This window comes from Taeniopygia guttata, chromosome 13 (genome assembly GCF_048771995.1).
Source record: "Taeniopygia guttata chromosome 13, bTaeGut7.mat, whole genome shotgun sequence".
NCBI classification, from domain to species: Eukaryota; Metazoa; Chordata; class Aves; order Passeriformes; family Estrildidae; genus Taeniopygia; species Taeniopygia guttata.
The window spans coordinates 15,800,448-15,819,834 of NC_133038.1; the positions used below are offsets into that span (position 1 = coordinate 15,800,448).

Sequence of the window (19,387 nt, forward strand, 5' to 3'; positions counted from 1 at the left end):
AAAATAATTGTCTAGAAGATCTGTATTCCAGCTGCATGGAGAGCCCTGGGAGCTTCTTCCTATAGTGTTTGCATGTCATCATAACTGTGTCACTTCTAAGCTTAATTTTGTACTTGTGACAAATGCCATATGGGAAGTGGAAGCTGTGTATTCAGTGCCTACAAACAACACCATTAATGATCTACTCTGAGTTAGATAACCCAGAAGCGAGTTTTGGGCTCTTCAGTTCAGCAGGTGTTAACTTTGTGTCTCCATTTTTTGATGATCTGAAGATGTTTCTTTCATGTTTATAGGTGAAAGGAGAGAGATGTCCATAGACATGTTTCCTGAAAATGTCTCTGTAATAAATGCTTTTTCTTGTCCCATGGCTAGGGTGGGAAGTCAAATATTATCCATTGTAAGGAGATACTGTCTGAGCAACTTTCCTCTTGGTGGAGTCTCTCTAAATTCTGTAGATCTGTGCTAAGCATGGGAGCCGTGAAGGGTTAGGGTGGAGTGTTGAGGGTGTGGTGTATGAGGAGGTCCTGGTGGAGACATGGCATGTGTTTTGTTGATCCTCAGGGCTATTGCTGGTGTTCTGAAATGAGCCAGGAGGAGTCCTATGGTGTTCAATTGTGTGGTTTGGACTGAAATGGCCTAGTTTGGGTTCCATATTACTTTGCATCAAGAGGCCTTGTTTGGGTTCCATATTCCTTTGCATCATGTGAGGAGTCTGTGTGCTGATGAATGGTGATGTCACCTTTGAGGTAATACTTGGATGTGTGGGTCTTTGACAAGGCTGTTAATAATTTATGTCCGATTTTCCACATGTTCAATTAATTGGGGGAACCAATAATCATAGTTGTGATGCCTGGGATCTGAGAAGCTGTGCTCACAACTTCTCTTCCTGTGATGTCTGTATGCAAAATTTACTTCTATGTTATATTTGGACACAGAGAAGTCTGTCTGTCCAGAGACAGGGCCAGTGCTGGAGTTCACTGGGATCTAGTTCAAAATGAATGAATGAATTGTGTCCAGTTCTGTTTGTCCTAGCAGTCAGATGAGGCCCAGAGTTTTGTTTCCAAGCTTTTCCTTTCACTTAGTGTGCAGGGAATTGACAGTCTGGGGCCTATGTGGTGAGCTCCTGTGTGAGGCCTCCTGTGTATTAGTTACTGTCCAGTTTGCTGTGTTGTGTATGGACTGCAAATGACCCAGTCTGCAGTGTGAGGCCATGATTGATTCTCTTCTGGCATTTTACCATTCTTGGCTAGGTTGATTAAGACTTTTAGCATGCTTGGTTTTGTTTGGTTTGGTTTGTTTGTTTGCTTACTTGCACTTTGGTCAAAAAATAAACCTGATCCTCATTGTGCCTGGCAATCCTGCAAACTCCAAAACATAAAATTATCCAGTATGGAGAGTACCTCTGATCTATCTCTTGAAGCTGTACATGTATTCAGAGAATCCAGGAAACACAGAACCAGAGAATGGTTGGTGTTGCAATGGACCTTAAAGATCCTCTGGTTCACGCTCCTCTGCCGTGGGCAGGGACATCTTCCACCAGGGCAGGTTGCTCAGAGCCCCACCCAGCCTGACCTTGAATATTTCATTCAAGAAACACAACTTCATAAATGGATGTTTCCCCAAGGTGCTGGATCTCTCTGTGGCCAACATGGAACCAAAATGTTGGTATATGTTGATGATGAAACTAAATCTGTGAATGCAGCGTGAGGAGGGTGAGAGCTCAGTTCTGTGCCAGGAAATCAATGACTCAGTGTGGGTTTGGTTGGGAAATGGTTTGATTTCATGCTTGGTGCCAAAGGCAGTGCCATTGCTGTTCTGCTCCTGGTTTCTCTGCCATGCAAGGCAATGACAGTCCTCCAACAATAACACTTTCCATGGTAACTGTTCCTGTAGAACCTTAATTCTTGGCTAGAACTTCCAATGAATCCTGTGTGAAACCTCCATTATCCATCTGTATCTTTATGCCACAATGTGATACAGAGTTTCCTCAGAGTTTTAATTACCTTTTCTTTCAGGCCTTTGTTTCCAGGAAGGTTGCAGCTCATTTTCACAATTCTGGTCAGTACTTTTAAACATGAAACAGTGACTGATGTATTTCAGCACATCCTTACTTTAGCCACTTAAGACTGAACAGTGTGTGGGGAATAGAAAGCAGGAGTAAGAGAATCTGTTGTAATTTTTCAGAAGATTTACTTTGAGAAAGAGGCTGATGAGAAGCTGTTTGATATGATGGTATCATAACTGTGCAAGTTGAGCAGGCCATGCAGTAGAAAAAGATGCTCAGCTGAGGACTGATTCTTCAAATGAGCCCCCCTATCCTGCTGTTCTGTGTAAGTCTTTAGGGTCAAAGGTGCTGCTTGAGACCTGAGTGACTTCCAGGTGCTCTCAGGGATGAATTTTAGGGCCTGCGATGAAGGCCTAGAAGACTTGACTGTGAGCATCTCTGACTACTTATACTCGTCTAAAGTTTCCTTTCCTTATCTGCTTCATGTTTTGCATTTTTCTGTGGGTTTTTTGTTTCATGTATGGTTTTCCTTGATTTACTCAGTATGGGGGTATATTTTGAATTATCAAGAAGCTATCTTTTATGAGCAATATATGGTGTATTAGTGTCCCTTGCTCTTGTTCCAGTGGGAGTCCCTTGCTCTGCCTCCAGTGGAAGGCATGAGATATGAGAGAGACTTTATGTTCTGTTTCTGTTGGGAGCAATAGATGTAAATATTACTTTAGTAGATGTTGCATCTCTGTGGAACACAGAATGTGATAAAGATGGGGAGGAGATTCCCTTGAGGCCGATGGTTTAATGAGCCGATCTTTGTTGGGTGACTGCTGATCTTTTAGTGTGGTTGTTTATAATTTGTGTGCTGTAGAATCCTTCAGTTCCTTATCATAATGGTGGTGAGCAGAGAATTGTACCTCCCTCCAGGGTGTGGCTGAAGTGCATTATCATCTCCTGACAGATTTGACTCATGAGGAGATGGGCACAAGCAAAACCTTCCAGTGGCATGGCGTGGAAGAAAAAGCAGAGAGGGGAGCTCTGTGTGTGAGGCTAGAGAAGAACTCGGTCATTTCCTTCCTTGTCACATGTCATAGCCAACACCAGCCTGTGCCAGATGGAGTCCTGTGTGATTTCAGTTGCTTCTGTAGAGCAAGGGAGGCCTACAAAATAGTATTTTATCTTTACATTTCCATATTCTTCTAATTCTTGCAGTGTTTGTTGTCATGAGCTCAGCCTCAGCGTGTCTGACTTTATGTGGAAGGTCTCCTCTGTCCCAGCTGCCCGAGTGCAGCTGCAGTTCCCACACACACCTGTGATGTTTCCAGCTGTACAGAGGAAGGGTTTCATAAGCACTCCTGCTGTGCTCACCCAGGAACATTTGTCTGTGTTGTAAAATGCAGAAGCATGTTGGCTGCAGTTGTCAAAGTGCAGAGCAGCCACCCAGCCCAGCCAAGACTTCCATGAGCAGACCAGGGCCCAGTGGGAGAACGTGTGCAATGTCCCCCAGGCCATCACCCAGAGGAAGGTGCTGGGCAATCATCTGGAGGCTGTTAAATAGCTGAGGAACAGGCTGGAGAGTCACCTCCAAAGAGCTACAGAGAGTGGCTCAATGTCCCGGTGGAAAGCAGTGACTTGTGCTGTCCCTGAAGGGTCCTGACCGGGCCCAGTTCTGTTCAGTGCCCTCATGGACAGTGCATTGAGTGCAGCTTCAGCCCGTGTGCAGCTGGCAGGAGTTGATTCAGGGAGGGCAGAGATGCCAATGAGGGATAGGCTGGAGAAGAGGCCCCTTGCAACCCTCATGAAGTGGAACAAAGTGCAAGGTCCTGCAGCTGGGGTGGGGCCATCCCCAGTTTAAAGAGAGGGTCAGGGGTAGGGAAGAGCTTTGCAGAGAAGCACTTTGGGTCATTGGTGGGTGATAAGATGGGATGTGAGCTGCCAATGGGCACCTGCTGCTCAAATGGTGTCCTGCACTGCATCACAAGCACTCTGCCCAACATGTCAAGGGAGGTCCTTCCCTCCCTCTAAACTCTTTTTGTGAGAGTGTAGACTGCATGCCGATCTTAGGCCAATATCCCAAATGGACATGTTAGAGTCCCTAGAAGGATCATGGATGTGGACTGAGTGTTGAAACATCTCTGCAATGGAGAAGGACTGAAGGAGTTGAGGTCTTCAATCATAAAGAAATGATATCTCTGTGTAGACTTTTGAAAATATTTCTCTATATATATGAATAAACACATAGAAAAGATATGGTGAGGTTCTTGTTATGAGGGCCAGCAGTCATAGGACAGCAGCCTAATATTTTCCACTAAATGAAGGGAGGTTTAGATTAGGTTAGAGCTTTTCAGTATGGGTTGTGTAAAAATGAATGATATTACCCAGAGAAGTTTTGGATTTGCCTCCAATGTTGAAGTCTAGCAGAAAGTGTTCCTGCTCATGGCAGAGGTGTGGATTAAATTACCGTTGACAAAAGATTCACTGGGAAACTGAGAATATTGTTTTCCTCTGTGAAGGAGTGAGTATTGCTTTGCATTTTGCATTGTCAGGTGCTCAGATATGGAGATGCAGATGAAGCAACTTTGATGAGTCGGAAAGAAAAGAGTAAATATGATTCTGCTATCTTGGCATAGGAGTTTCTTACATCGCTTTAGGCTGATATATATCTCACATCAATTAATCCCAAATAATGAAAGGAAAATTCGTGGAAATATAGAAAAATCTCCTTAAGTCTTCTCTATATTGCCGTTTATTGCTCGTGTAAATGAGCCGTGAAGTGCAGCTGAATTCCATTCTTTACTGCCCTGCCATGAATATTTGCTTCTGACTGTTGAATGTGACTCAAAAGAATGCTCTAAAATCACCCGACAGCACATCTCAGATAGAAAGGCCTGGGTTCCGAATTAAGGAAGAGTTTCAGCGCTGGCCGTTCGCAGTGGCGGCGGGAGCGCGGGGCCGGTGCAGCCGCCGAGCCCCGCCCGGGCCGGGCCGGGCCCCCTTGAGCGCGGCCATGCGGCGGCTGCAGTGGCGCGGCGGCGCCTCCGGGTGCCGCTGTTGGCCGCCGCCGAGCGGCGCTGGAGCCGCCGCCGCCGCCGCCGCAGCGTCCTGCCCCCGCAGGCTGCTCGCTCGCCCGGCGCCGGCCGCAGCGGCAGCGGCACCGCCACCGGCAGCGGCGGCGGCGGCGGCGGCGGGAAGAGGCGGCCCGAGCGGGCTGGCTGCGCTGCGGCGGCCCCTGCGCTGCGTGGCGAGAGCGGCTGGAAGGGAAGCGGGGCAGCGGCAGGAGGCAGGAGCGCGGCGAGCGCCGGCGGCAGAGAATGGCGGTGAGGCGGCGGCAGAGGCGCGGGCCGGGCGGCGGGCGAGCGCTGCTGGCCGCGGTGCTGCTGTGCGTGTGCTGCCGGGCGGCGGCCGAGCGGCTCCGCTACGCCATCCCCGAGGAGCTGGGCAGAGGCTCGCTCGTGGGGCCGCTGGCGCGGGACCTGGGGCTCAGCGCGGACGAGCTGCCGGCGCGCAAGCTGCGGCTGAGCGAGGAGAAGCAATACTTCACGGTGAGTGAGGAGAACGGGAACCTGTACGTAAACGAGAGGCTGGACCGGGAGGAGATGTGCGGCGAGTCGCCGACCTGTTCCGTCAGCTTCGAGGCGCTGGTTCACAACCCTCTAAACGTTTTCCACGTCGAGGTGGCGATCGATGACGTGAACGACAATTCTCCGGTCTTCAGCAAGGCTGTCCTGGACCTCGAGATGGGAGAATGGACGCTTCCTGGTGCTCGGTTTCCGCTGGAAATGGCCCGAGATGAGGACGCAGGAAGCAATTCGCTGCTGACTTATCAGATCAGCAGCAACCCATCGTTCTCACTTTCTATGCAGGATAAGCCAGGTGGAAGCAAGCAGCCAGAATTAATACTGGAGAGAGTGTTGGACCGTGAGAAGCAGAGCTCCTTTGAGCTGGTGCTAGCCGCAGTAGACGGTGGTGATCCCGCGAGATCCGGGACTATTCTGGTTCGCATCAACGTGACAGATGCAAATGACAACCCACCCGTGTTCAGCAAACGCCTCTACGAGGTGCGAGTAGCAGAGAATTTACCAGTGGAGACAGTAGTGCTGCGGGTACGGGCGACGGATGCTGACGCAGGCTCCAACGGGCAAGTGTCCTACTCCTTCGGCAGCGTCCCGAACAACGTCAGGACGTTGTTCGCTATCGACAGTGTGAGCGGGGAAATTAGAGCAGCGGGTCCCCTCGATTTCGAGGAGAAGAATAAATATATCTTTGGCGTAGAGGCGAGAGACGGCGGGGGGCTCACCAGTCACTGCGAAGTGCAGATCGACATCACCGACGAGAATGACAACGCACCGGAGATCACGATTCTATCCCTGTCGAGCCCGGTGCCCGAGGACGCAGCGGTGGGCACCGTGGTGGCCGTGCTGAAAGTGCGGGACAGAGACTCCGGCGAGAACGGTCAGGTGTCGTGCGAGCTGTCGGGAGAGGCGCCGCTGTCGATCGTGGCGTCGTCGGGCGGCTCGTACAAGGTGGTGACGGCGGGCGCGCTGGACCGAGAGCAGGCGTCCGAGCACCGCGTGACGGTGGTGGCCCGGGACCGGGGCAGGCCGGCGCTGTGGAGCAGCAGGGAGCTGGTGCTGGAGGTGTCGGACGTGAACGACAACGCGCCGGTGTTCGAGGAGGCGGCGTACAGCGCGTACGTGGCGGAGAACAACGCGGCGGGCGCGCTGGTGCTGCGCGTGCAGGCGCGGGACGCGGACGCGGGCGCCAACGGGCGCGTGAGCTACTGGCTGGCGGGCGGCAGCGCGGGCGCGGCGGGCGCGGCGCCGCTCGTGTCGGTGGAGGCGCGGAGCGGCGCGCTGTACGCGCAGCGCTCCTTGGACTACGAGCAGTGCCGCGAGTTCACGCTGGCGGTGCGGGCGCAGGACGGCGGCTCGCCGGCGCGCAGCTCCACGGCCACGGTGCGCGTCTTCGTGCTGGACCGCAACGACAACGCGCCCCGGGTGCTGTGGCCGGCGGCGGCGGCGGCGGCGGGAGAGGCTGCGGCAGGGGCGCCGCCTCCTTTCGAGGTGGTGCCGCGTTCGGCCGAGGCCGGCTACCTGGTGGCCAAGGTGGTGGCGGTGGACGCGGACGCGGGGCGCAACGCGTGGCTGTCGTACGAGCTGGTGCAGGCGTCGGAGCCGGCGCTGTTCCGCGTGGGGCTGCACAGCGGCGAGGTGCGCACGGCGCGGGCCGTGTCCGAGCGGGACGCGGCCAAGCAGCGAGTGGTGGCCGTGGTGAAGGACCACGGGCAGCCGGCGCTGTCGGCCACGGCCACGCTGCACGTGGTGCTGGCCGAGAGCTTGCAGGAGGCGCTGCCGGAGCTGAGCGAGCGGGCGGCGGGCGCCGAGGAGGCGGCGGCGGCGGCCGAGCTGCAGTTCTACCTGGTGCTGGCGCTGGCGCTGCTCTCGGCGCTCTTGGTGCTGAGCGTGGCGCTGGCCGTGCTGGCGCGGCTGCGCCGGGCCGGGCCGCCCGCCGTGCTGCGCTGCCTGGGCGCGCAGCGCTTCTCGGTGGCCGGCGCCGCCTTCCCGGCCGACTTCTGCGAGGGCACCTTGCCCTACTCCTACAACCTGTGCGTGGCGGCGCCGGCCCGCGCCGTGCCCGAGGCCGCTTGGCCGCCGCCGCCGCTGCCAGTGCCCGTCTTGTCGGCGGAGGAGCTTCTGGGCGGGGATTCCTGCGAGAAGCCGAGCCCGAGCAGTAACCTCGTCGTGGGAGAGCCGCCCGCCAATCCCGATGCACCTCAGGTCTGTAAAGCCTGAGCTTCTTCCTTTTTTAAAAGTTTCTGAATCGTCCTCATTTTTCCCGCGTGTTGTTTGCGTCACTGGGAGCTCATCAACTGTGTCTCCACGTAGCGGCAGAAGTTTTTAATTTTTTCTTGGTAGTAGCCTCAGATGACAGGCTTTGACTATTTCTCTCCTTTCGGCTAGTAGCAGCATTTATCAGTGTTTCTCCATGTTCCCCGGAGTCGTGTTGATGTGAGTTGCAGTCTTGTCTCCGTGATGGACTGGATTAAGGAAGGGGCCGTTCCCCGTTCATGCAGAGCAGGAAGCACTTGGTTCTTCCTTGGTCACCGTTTCAGCTTCAGCCTCGAGGTTTTTTCTCCAGCACTTGAGCTGTATAAATTAGGATGTGTTAGCAATACGGAAAGCAGATTCGTGTTCTGTGATAGGAGAACGGTTGATTCCGAATGACGAGTTCGGGGGGGAAAAAAAATGCACTCACATGTGGTGTTGGAGCTTTTTCCTTCCGGATCGATTTGTTCAGAAAGAATCTGCTTTGAACTCGTTTCTAGCTTTACACAAACCCGTTCGTTAAATTTTGTTTTATCCCTATTAAATTTAGAAAGTAAACGAACGTGGAAAGTTTATTTCTCCACCCCGAGCTAAAAAAGAGATTGTCGCCCATTTTGGGGGAGAATGCATTAGTGGGACTAAATGGCTCGGTTATGTATCCTGGCTGGTAGTTCTCTGTGTTGCTCTTCAAGATCTTTATTTTGTGAGAGTGTTGAAAGATTTCTGTTTCATAGATCTTTTTCCCCCCTCATTTCACCACGATGTTGGAGGTTTTAGAAGAACTCGGGTGTATATCTAAGACAGCAAATTTTTCAATTCTTTTTACTAGGATAGACATCTGAGATAGGAAGGGATGAAAATCAGGGAGATCGGCCAGGGGAAGGTTTAGGCACTTGAATCAAGACCATTTGCACATTGATTAGTGGTCAGCATCGTTTCAAGAGTTGTACTTTCGTTCTTCGATTCCCTAATTATTTTCTTGAACACATATGGTGCCAACATAACTAAAAATGCTTAGATAATAAGTTTACTAACGCACTACAGTGCTTTACACATTGATTTCAGAAAAAAGGAATCCTAGAATCACTTAATTAAATGTAAATCTGTGTAAACTAAAGAAACGATAGGATTATCTTAAGAAGGGATGTCAAATATTTGAAGTCCTGAAACTTTCCTTTGAGACTTTAAGCTGCATCTTTTAGTGTTGCCGTAATTAGTTCTCTGACTTCAAGAAGCATGCAATTGCTCTCGTTCCGCTTGTGTTAGTGAACCTGATAGCTCTGTATTTTCGGTACATGGTATCTTCCCGTTTTCCTTCAGAGAGCCTCTTGTTGAAGATGCTTTTGAGCACAAAGGATAAGAGTAACAATAAGCTTCTGGGTAAAATACGTAACCTGTGTTTTAATTTACATCTAATAACATTAGTAACTGATCAGTTTCTCGTGCGGTTAAAGAACCACGCGCCCGAAATGCCTCAGCTTTCCTCCCGATGGTGCTAGCCGGGAGGATGAAAGCAGAGATCGGCTGGAGAAATGCGGAGGCAGGAGATCCGCACTGGATCTCCTATGACGTCTCGGTGGCGACTGTCCCCTGCGTGCAGCAAGGCAGGACCGCAGCGCTCGGCAGCGCTCGGTGCGTGCAGTGCCGGGAGGAGGCTGCGGGCGCCGCTGTTGACCGAGAGGAGCGAGCGGGAGCTCGGAGCGCCGGAGCCCCGCCCGCTGCAGATCCGCTCGCTCGGCTGCTCGCTCCCTGTCCGAACCCGCGGTCTGCGATCATCCCCGCCGTGCTGGTCCACTCTGCAGCCAGGCGGAGGGACCGGCAGCTGGGCACGGTGCAGACGCTGAGAGGACTGAGTGGCAGCGGGATTGGAGCGGCGGTGTTGTGGTGCTGGTGGTGCCGCAGTGGAGATGTGCTCGGCGGGGAAGCGCTGGGGCCGGCGGCAGCGAGCTCTGCTCTGGGCCGTGCTGCTGGCAGCGTGGGAGGCGGCGTGGGGGCAGCTGCGCTACTCCGTGCCCGAGGAGATGCCCAAGGGCTCGTTCGTGGGGGACGTGGTCCAGGACCTGGGGCTGCAGCTGCCGGAGATCCACGATCGCGGTGTCCACATCATAGACAGAGGTCGGACGCAGTATTTCGCTTTGCACGGGAAGACGGGACATTTAGTGACGGCAGAGAGGATCGACAGAGAGCAGCTTTGCCGGCTGGTGGAGAAATGCGTGCTGCGCTGTGAGCTGATAGTGGAGGGGAAAATGGAGATTTATGAAATCGAAGTGGAAATCACGGACATTAATGATAACTCCCCCAGCTTCAAAGACATTGAACTTGAAGAGAGAATAAGTGAGATGACAGCCCCGGGGTTTCGGTTTCCCCTGCCCAACGCTCACGATCCTGACTCGGGCCGGAATTCCCTGCAGAGCTACGAGCTGAGCGGCGACGAGCACTTCTCGCTGGCCGTGCAGGCGGGCCCCGGCGGCGATCAGCGTCCCGAGCTGGTGCTGGCGAAGGCGCTGGACCGGGAGGAGGCGGCGTTTCACGAGCTGGTGCTGAGGGCGATGGACGGCGGCGATCCGGCACGGACGGGCACGGCTCGGATCCGCGTGACGGTGCTGGACGCGAACGACAACGCGCCCGTGTTCAGTCAGGCGGAGTACACGGTGCGTGTGCCCGAGGACGTGCCCGTGGGCTCCGTTCTCGTCACCGTAACAGCTACGGACGCCGACGAGGGCTCGAATGGACACGTGAAATACTCGTTGAAGAAACAGACTGACATGGCATTGGGTGTTTTCGATCTGAATTCTGAGTCTGGAGAGCTCATCCTTCTGCAAAGCCTGGACTTCGAGGAAGAGGATACCTATGAGCTGGAAATTCAATCGCGGGATGGCGGCAGCCTTTTCGACACAGCCAAAGTTGTGATCACTGTGACGGACGTCAACGACAATGCGCCCGCATTGACAGTAACTTCTCAGCTGAGAGAGATCTCTGAGGACTCTCCACCGGGGACTGTGGTCGCACTGCTGCACGTGGAGGACCGGGACTCGGGGGCCAACGGCGAAGTGCGGTGCTGGCTCGACGCGGTCGTCCCGTTCCGGCTTCAAAGCTCGAAGGGCAGTTACTACAGCGTGGTGACAGCGAGAGAGCTGGACCGGGAGCAGGTGTCGGAGTACAACGTGACGGTGCGGGCGGCCGACGGTGGGTCGCCGCCGCTGCAGAGCAGCGCGGTGCTGGCGCTGCGGGTGCTGGACGTGAACGACAACGCGCCGGTGTTCGCGGAGGAGCGCTACAGCGCGCGGCTGTCGGAGAACAACGCGGCGGGCGCGCTGGTGCTGAGGGTGCGCGCCACGGACGCGGACTGGGGGCAGAACGCGCGCGTGCGGTACCGGCTGGCGGAGGGGCGGGTGCGGGGCGCGGCGCTGTCGTCGTACGTGTCGGTGCAGGCGGAGACGGGCGCGCTGTACGCGCTGCGCTCCTTCGACTACGAGCAGCTGCGCGAGCTGCAGCTGTGGGTGCGTGCGGAGGACGGCGGCGCGCCGGCGCTGGGCAGCAACGTGTCGGTGCGGCTGCAGATCGTGGACGAGAACGACAACGCGCCGCAGGTGCTGTACCCGCCGCCGGCTTTAGCGGCGGGCTCGGGCGCTGCGTGGTCGGGCGTGGAGCTGGCGCCGCGCTGGTCGGAGGCCGGCGCGCTGGTGGCCAAGGTGGTGGCGGTGGACGCGGACGCGGGGCAGAACGCGTGGCTGTCGTACGAGCTGGCCAAGGCCACGGAGCCGGGGCTGTTCCGCGTGGGGCTGCACAGCGGCGAGGTGCGCACGGCGCGCTCGCCGCTGGCCCGCGACGCGGCGCGCCAGAGCCTGGTGGTGCTGGTGAAGGACCACGGGCGGCCGGCGCTGTCGGCCACGGCCACGCTGAGCGTGGTGCTGGCCGAGAGCGTGGCCGAGCTGCTGGCCGAGCTGGGCAGCGCGGCCGCCGAGGCGGCGGCGCCGGGCGAGCCGGCCGCCAGCCTGACGCGCTGGCTCGTGCTGGCCGTGGCCGCCGTGTCGTGCCTCTTCGTGGCCTTCCTGCTGCTGCTGCTGGCGCTGCGCCTGCGCCGCTGGCGCCGCCAGCAGCTGCTGCCGGCGGACAGCGGCGCCCTGCGCGGCGTGCCCGTGTCGCACTTCGTGGGCATCGACGGCGTGCGCGCCTTCCTCCAGTCCTACTCGCACGAGGTGTCGCTCACGGCCGACTCGCGCAAGAGCCAGCTGCGCTTCTCGGCCGGCAGCTGCTGCGACACCCTCCCGGCCCGGCCGCCGCCCGACGAGCCCGCGCCGCTGCTCGGCGACGAGGATCCTGCCGGCGCCCTCCCCGCCCGTCCCGCCCCTCCCTCGGTGAGTTTCTCGGGTCGAATTCTTTCCGTGGCGCTTCCTCCTGCTGTTTCCATGTACTTTCCCCCCTCTGGTCTCTGTCCTGATTCGGGAAGTATTCTGTCAAGTAAGGCATAGCTTCTGTGAGCGATGTGCTGGTTCCTCTTGCTGCGGGGTGGTGGACGTAGGAGTTCGATCTCTGTGTTACAGTTGATGAGCCTTTCATGAGAATTCGAGCTCTTCTCTGCTGGAGATTCTCTGTTTGAGATATCTTAGTTTTGTGAGTGTAGGCTGTTTAATTCCGGTGACCTCGCCAGTATTCGGTCTACTAATTTATTGTATTGCATGGTAACGAAGTGGCAGTTTGGGTTGTTGTCAGTATCAGCTGTCTTCTTGACAGCACTCGTGCTTGAGCCGTGTGACAGAACATTTGTTTTCCCGTCTAGAAATTTTAAATTCGTGATAATGTATTTAGTTTTGCACACAGTCTTATGGCTTTTGTTTTTATTTCACCCCTGCCCCCCCGCCCCGCATCATTGTTTGCTCATTGTATTAAAAAATTATTTATTATCGTTTAAAATAATATGAACTATACTGTTGTATGAATTTTTAACAGCAGCACTTTTTTCAAGTCTGTCTTTGGTATACTTAAATATCACTCTCCCCACACTCCTTTTCTTTAAATATTATTTAGGATAAATGTAAACCATTGTTTGAAATTGAAGGCGGACCCGTGTTTGCCTGCTTTGTTTTGGGTTTGTTACACTTCTGACTTTATAAAGGGTGCTCCTCATCCAGTAGTTGCAGCAATGTCAGTTTTGTGTAGCACTGTTTTTTTCCAGGAGACCATTTCCCGGCATTTTTGAGTTTGCTTGTGGGAATTTCTTTGGTTGAGTAAAAAGTGAGCTTCACACTCAGGAGTGAGTAGAGATGGTGGAAGAGTAGTGCATTTGCTTGTTGCTAATGCTGTTAAATCGAAATTATATATGTTAGCGCTGGTTTGTCACCTGATGGTGCATCATCACTTTGCTCCTGCAAAGATGGAGTTGAAGAACTGGACGTTCCCAGGCAGCAGGTTCAGATTAGAGACCATATACCTCTTTTTATGCCTTCCCACTATGGGTGAACATCTAGAAATTAGAGCATAATGTCGAGATTTCTGCTGAGATGCATCACAGGCGGTACGGCACTGCAAGGAAAGTCGAGATACACTTGTGTAAAGGGTTGTTCATTTGTGCTTTTTATGATGCCTTATATCTTGTTTTGTATCGTTCTCTGTTGCGCTCGATCTTTCCATACCAAGTGTTTAAAATCGATGCAATGTAGAAGGAAGAGTGTTATGTATATTATTAATGCATCACTGGTTAGAAATGTTTTTTCTTTCTATGCTCCTTACCAGCCGGTGAGCACAATCCAGAGTTACTGCACCTGGAGTGATTTTGTGAGAATGACCTGATTGTCCACGAGAAGCTTCTTGTGCCAAACAAAAGTTGATTTCCAAAGGATTGTTGCTGTTCTAAGGGCAAGTTTTGTCTATTTTACTCCTTGCCATTGTGCCTTTTTCAGAGAGATGGTGCTGTAGACAAGGCTGTAGCAAGAGTAGGTCCTGATGTGCCAAAGTTCATTTGCCAATGTGCATTTCTTGATCACAGTGTTGCTCACAGGTTTGGACTCTTAGACATACACAGGTATTTTCATTGTGAACTGTTTATTACTTGAAGGTTTTTCCAAAAGTCAGTTGTCTGTTTTTGTATTTATCATAGTTGTCGTACAACACAGTTTTCAATTAACATTAATTATTTGAAAGCTTGAAAGCAGTGTCTAATTTACATAATACAACAAAGGGTGAGGAAGGGCAAGATTCTACTTAAGTACTTTCTCAGTATTCTCTCTCTGAAGCTAGAGTGTGACTGCTTCTTGTTGTGGAGGAAGAGCCTGTTCTCACATCAATGTTGAGGCCGATTGATCATTTCCTAATAACTGTTACAGCAGAAGAGATAAAAACTGTGTCTTGTAGTTTCTATCTTTGTTTTTTTCGAGACAGTGAGAAGAGTGGTGTAAGTGGGAACCGAGTTATCACCAGGACCCTGTGAGTGAGCACAGTAAGAATTCATGGAGTTATTTCTGGAGCAATAGGAGTGTTGGGAAAACCTGCTGTACGCGTAGTTTCCCAAAACCTGGTTTGGCTAACATTTGGAATGGTTCAGCTGATCATACCATGCCCTGCTCTCTACAAGGTCATTAAACAAGAGCTGTTGATTTGTGGAGAGTCTTGTATTTTGTGATTTCCTTTGGTTGTTCCAGGGAGGTGGTGTCAGCACAAACAGGCACCGAGGTGGATCAAGTGTTTTCTCATCTGTGTTTTCAGACCATCCCACTCCCGGAGCATTCAGTGTTTTATTGTGGCAAAGGACACATCACTGTGTTTGACCCATGGGCAAACTGCCTTCTCTAGTTGTGCCCTTCAGAGATTCCTTTTCTGACTTTTTTTTTGTTGTCTTTTTGTCTCGAAGTCTCTGTCCTGGGAAAGGTAGCTGACGTGTCATATATGCCTCAGGCATCACACAGATGAGTATTAACCTTCATTTTTACAGTTCTCAGAGTAAAGAATTCAGCACACTGCTAACTGAAGTATCCTGGGAGCATGGATACCTTTTTCCGCCTGTCCCCATTCTCAGATATACTTACTTAAGCCCTTCACTGAAAAAGCTTTTTGAATAAGTGCTTTAACAGGTCATCCTTCCCAAGAGGACAAGAAGTTGTGGTAATATCCATTTCTTGTAAAACTGGGAACATGTAAGGATAATGCTGTTCTAGCGAATAAGACCTACCATTTCCCTCCAGTCACAGTTACTGTGAGAGGGATATAAAATAAAAGGAAAATAAACAAGAATCTCCAGAAAGAAGATGTTGCTTATGCTGCTTCTTAGCTACAAAGATTTCTCTTCCCAAGTATTTTGTAGATGTTCGTTCACAGAGATGGTAGAAATGAAATAAATGAGCTGGTTAAAGAGAGCCCACAGCAGTAACAGAAGGGTTAGGAATCTGCAAATCTGCAAGGCATTTGCTGCACAGTGTACCTGCTTGTACTTACCTGTACTCACCTGTGCCCCCTTGTACGAAGTCTGCGTGATCCTCCACTACTCCACTACACGTTCCACAGCCAGGGTCTGCCTTTTTGCTTCCGAACAGAGCTCCTCGATTCCCCTTTCCGCGGGTATGAAAAAACTCGCCAAACTGAATTCTTACTCGCGGTTTTGGGCAGCTGATGGGGGTGAGCAGCCAACGGTGCGGCCCGGGCCGGGCCCCCTTGAGCGCGGCCATGCGGCGGCTGCAGTGGCGCGGCGGCGCCTCCGGGTGCCGCTGTTGGCCGCCGCCGAGCGGCGCTGGAGCCGCCGCCGCCGCCGCCGCAGCGTCCTGCCCCCGCAGGCTGCTCGCTCGCCCGGCGCCGGCCGCAGCGGCAGCGGCACCGCCACCGGCAGCAGCAGCGGCGCGCTGATTTTGAGCGGTATCTGTTCTCGCCGGCGAGAGCGGCTGGAAGGGAAGCGGGGCAGCGGCAGGAGGCAGGAGCGCGGCGAGCGCTGGCGGCAGAGAATGGCGGTGAGGCGGCGGCAGAGGCGCGGGCCGGGCGGCGGGCGAGCGCTGCTGGCCGCGGTGCTGCTGTGCGTGTGCTGCCGGGCGGCGGCCGAGCGGCTCCGCTACGCCATCCCCGAGGAGCTGGGCAGAGGCTCGCTCGTGGGGCCGCTGGCGCGGGACCTGGGGCTCAGCGCGGACGAGCTGCCGGCGCGCAAGCTGCAGGTGACGTCTGCCGGCAAGAAGCAGCTGCAATACTTCACGGTGAGTGAGGAGAACGGGAACCTGTACGTGAACGAGAGGCTGGACCGAGAGGAGATGTGCGGCGAGTCGCCGACCTGCTCCGTGAGCTTCGAGGTGCTGCTGCACAACCCGCTGAACGTTTTCCGCGTCGAAGTGGACATCCAGGACGTTAATGACAACGCGCCGCGCTTTCTTAAGGAAAATATCCACTTGGAAATCATTGAGTCTACACCACCTGGTGCCCGATTTTCTGTGGATGTGGCCGAGGATGCGGACGTGGGCAGTAACTCACTGCAGGGCTACGAGCTGGAGACAAACGGGTATTTCGCAGTGGAGGTGAAGGAGAGCCAGGACGGCAGCAAGTTCGCGGAGCTGGTGCTGCGGCGTGCACTGGACCGGGAGAGCGAGCCGAGCCTGCGGCTGCTGCTGACTGCGCTGGATGGCGGAGACCCGCCCCGGACAGGCACCGCCCAGCTCTGGATCAACGTCACTGATGCTAATGACAACCCACCCGTGTTCGCGCAGGACCGGTACCGCGTCAGCCTGCGTGAGGACACGCCTCCGGGATCAACGGTGCTGAACGTCTCTGCCTCTGATGCCGACGCCGGCACCAACGCACACATTTCCTACGGTTTCGGGAAAATGCCGACTAAAGTGCTTCACAAGTTCATGGTGGATGCAGAGAGCGGGACGATCAGTCTGCAGAAGGAGCTGGATTTTGAGGACATGCGAGGCTACATGTTGCTGGTGGAGGCGAGGGATGGTGGCGGTTTGGTAGCACACTGCAAGGTGGAGGTGGAGGTGCTGGACGTGAATGACAACGCGCCCGAAATCAGGATTCTGTCACTGTCGAGTCCCGTGCCCGAGGACGCTCCGGTCGGCACCGTCGTGGCCGTGCTGAACGTGAACGATCCGGACTCAGGCGAGAACGGTCAGGTGTCGTGCGAGCTGTCGGGAGAGGCGCCGCTGTCGATCGTGGCATCCTCGGGCGGCTCGTACAAGGTGGTGACATCGGGCACGCTGGACCGAGAGCAGGCGTCCGAGCACCGCGTGACGGTGGTGGCCCGGGACCGGGGCAGGCCGGCGCTGTGGAGCAGCAGGGAGCTGGTGCTGGAGGTGTCGGACGTGAACGACAACGCGCCGGTGTTCGAGGAGGCGGCGTACAGCGCGTACGTGGCGGAGAACAACGCGGCGGGCGCGCTGGTGCTGCGCGTGCAGGCGCGGGACGCGGACGCGGGCGCCAACGGGCGCGTGAGCTACTGGCTGGCGGGCGGCAGCGCGGGCGCGGCGGGCGCGGCGCCGCTCGTGTCGGTGGAGGCGCGGAGCGGCGCGCTGTACGCGCAGCGCTCCTTGGACTACGAGCAGTGCCGCGAGTTCACGCTGGCGGTGCGGGCGCAGGACGGCGGCTCGCCGGCGCGCAGCTCCACGGCCACGGTGCGCGTCTTCGTGCTGGACCGCAACGACAACGCGCCCCGGGTGCTGTGGCCGGCGGCGGCGGCGGCGGCGGGCGAGGCGGCGGCAGGGGCGGCGCCTCCTTTCGAGGTTGTGCCGCGTTCGGCCGAGGCCGGCTACCTGGTGGCCAAGGTGGTGGCGGTGGACGCGGACGCGGGGCGCAACGCGTGGCTGTCGTACGAGCTGGTGCAGGCGTCGGAGCCGGCGCTGTTCCGCGTGGGGCTGCACAGCGGCGAGGTGCGCACGGCGCGGGCCGTGTCCGAGCGGGACGCGGCCAAGCAGCGAGTGGTGGCCGTGGTGAAGGACCACGGGCAGCCGGCGCTGTCGGCCACGGCCACGCTGCACGTGGCGCTGGCCGAGAGCTTGCAGGAGGCGCTGCCGGAGCTGAGCGACAGAGACGCTGTGTCCCACTTGTCGTCTAATTTGAACCTCATTCTTGTTGTGTCGCTCTCCGTCGTGTCCTTATTATTCGTTTCCACGGTCATTTTTGTTTTTTTCTTTAAATGTCGACAGTCGAGGACCCCTCCCATTTTTATAACTTCTGATAAGGAACTGTATTCCACCTTGGGCTCAAAAGCACCGTACAACTACTGCAGCAGCACGCTGCCTTTGCCCTATTCCTACGAGGTGTGTTTAGCCTCTGAGTCGGGGCAGAAGGACTTCACGTTCTTGAGACCAGGGGTGGCAGACAATGTCCTGTCCGCTGATCCTGGCTCAGGCACTCGTTCTGGGGAGGACCCTCCTAGCACTGGGAGCTCGACACAGGTGAGCTTCTGCCCTACGGTCCCTCTCTGTGAGTTTTCTGAATCTTTTCTTCCTCTATTCTGCTCTTGCTGATCAGTAGGGAACCGGCAGATCTGAACGTGCCGGCGCACTGCTCAATAGCTCAGGGGCGTGGGGGTGTGAGTGATTGGGAGTGTACTTCAGATCTTGACTCATCCTTTTGACCTGCCAAATCTTAAATGCAAATTGCTGATTTTCCCCGAGGAGTGACACAAATGTCAGTACTTCTGTCTGTCCTGGAGAAGGACAGACAGCTGCGAGCTTCACCGAACCGGAGTGGTGGGATGGACTCGGGGTGAAGCGGGAACAAAAATGTCATGGAACCTGAAGCTGAGACAACCTTTTCGCCTGGGTCTAGTGACCACTAATTGTCTCAGCCACATTTGGGCTCTTTCATGTGATAATGATGTGTGATGTGTCCCGGCCTGTTTACTCAATGGGGAACTACGCTGTAGTTCTTTTCTGGCAAGCTCGGTTCTTTAGCGCTCTGAACCCCTTTAACAGAAGGTGTTGTGTACACCCTTAACTCAACTTTTCCCCTCCTTCTGTAGATTCGGAGCTGGTGCTTCAGTGTAGCTCCAAGCCTGGCATCGAGCATAAGGAGCTTTTTGTTCCTCGCTGCCACCGGCTTCCCTGGAGTGGAGTTGGGGAAAATGCCAAAGTGAGCGGCTCAGGCTGGGATTTGGCTTGAAGCAGTCCCCGGAGGACTGGTGCAGGGAAGGCCTCTTTCCCCTTAGCTGTTGTACTTTTTCACTCCTCTTCCTCAAAACGGTGCTTCCAGGGGCTCTGAAGCGTCGTCTGCATTATTCAGGCTTCCCATCAAAGTAGAGGAGATGTAATGTCTCCAGATTAATTGAAATACGGTAGATGGAAATGTTCTGTCTTTCATGCCTTTCCTAAAATCTCTTTTTTACTCATCTCTCCACTGCTTGGCCATCTCAGTACTGCTGGCATTAAACGGAGAAGGTACTGTGTGCATTCACACATAGGGAGGGAAATTACTTGAGAACTGTGATCCCCACGTTGAGAAATCATGTGTAGGAAAACCTAAAATGGGCAGTGATTGGGAAAAGGATTCAGAATTTACAGTGGTTGGGAAGAAGATTCAGAGTTTATTTCAGAGAAATAAGTAGCTAAAGACTATTTTAAGATTGGGTGGAAGAGAGTTATGGATTTTC

At 54.6% G+C, this 19,387-nt stretch overlaps 1 protein-coding gene across 12 annotated transcripts in view; it reads left to right on the plus strand.

The window, feature by feature from the left end:
* LOC100225858 (protocadherin gamma-C5) overlaps positions 1–19,387 on the plus strand; it is a 131,324-nt gene that overhangs the window by 71,348 nt on the left and 40,589 nt on the right. The window contains exon 1 of one of the 12 annotated variants that reach the window (XM_072935234.1): positions 5,000–5,541. The exons of 8 other annotated variants lie outside the window; for them this stretch is intronic. In XM_072935234.1, the coding sequence (XP_072791335.1) occupies positions 5,311–5,541 (231 nt within the window). In that variant the 5' untranslated portion in view covers positions 5,000–5,310. 3 more of the 12 variants (XM_072935228.1, XM_072935222.1, XM_072935231.1) reach the window with 3 other exon arrangements.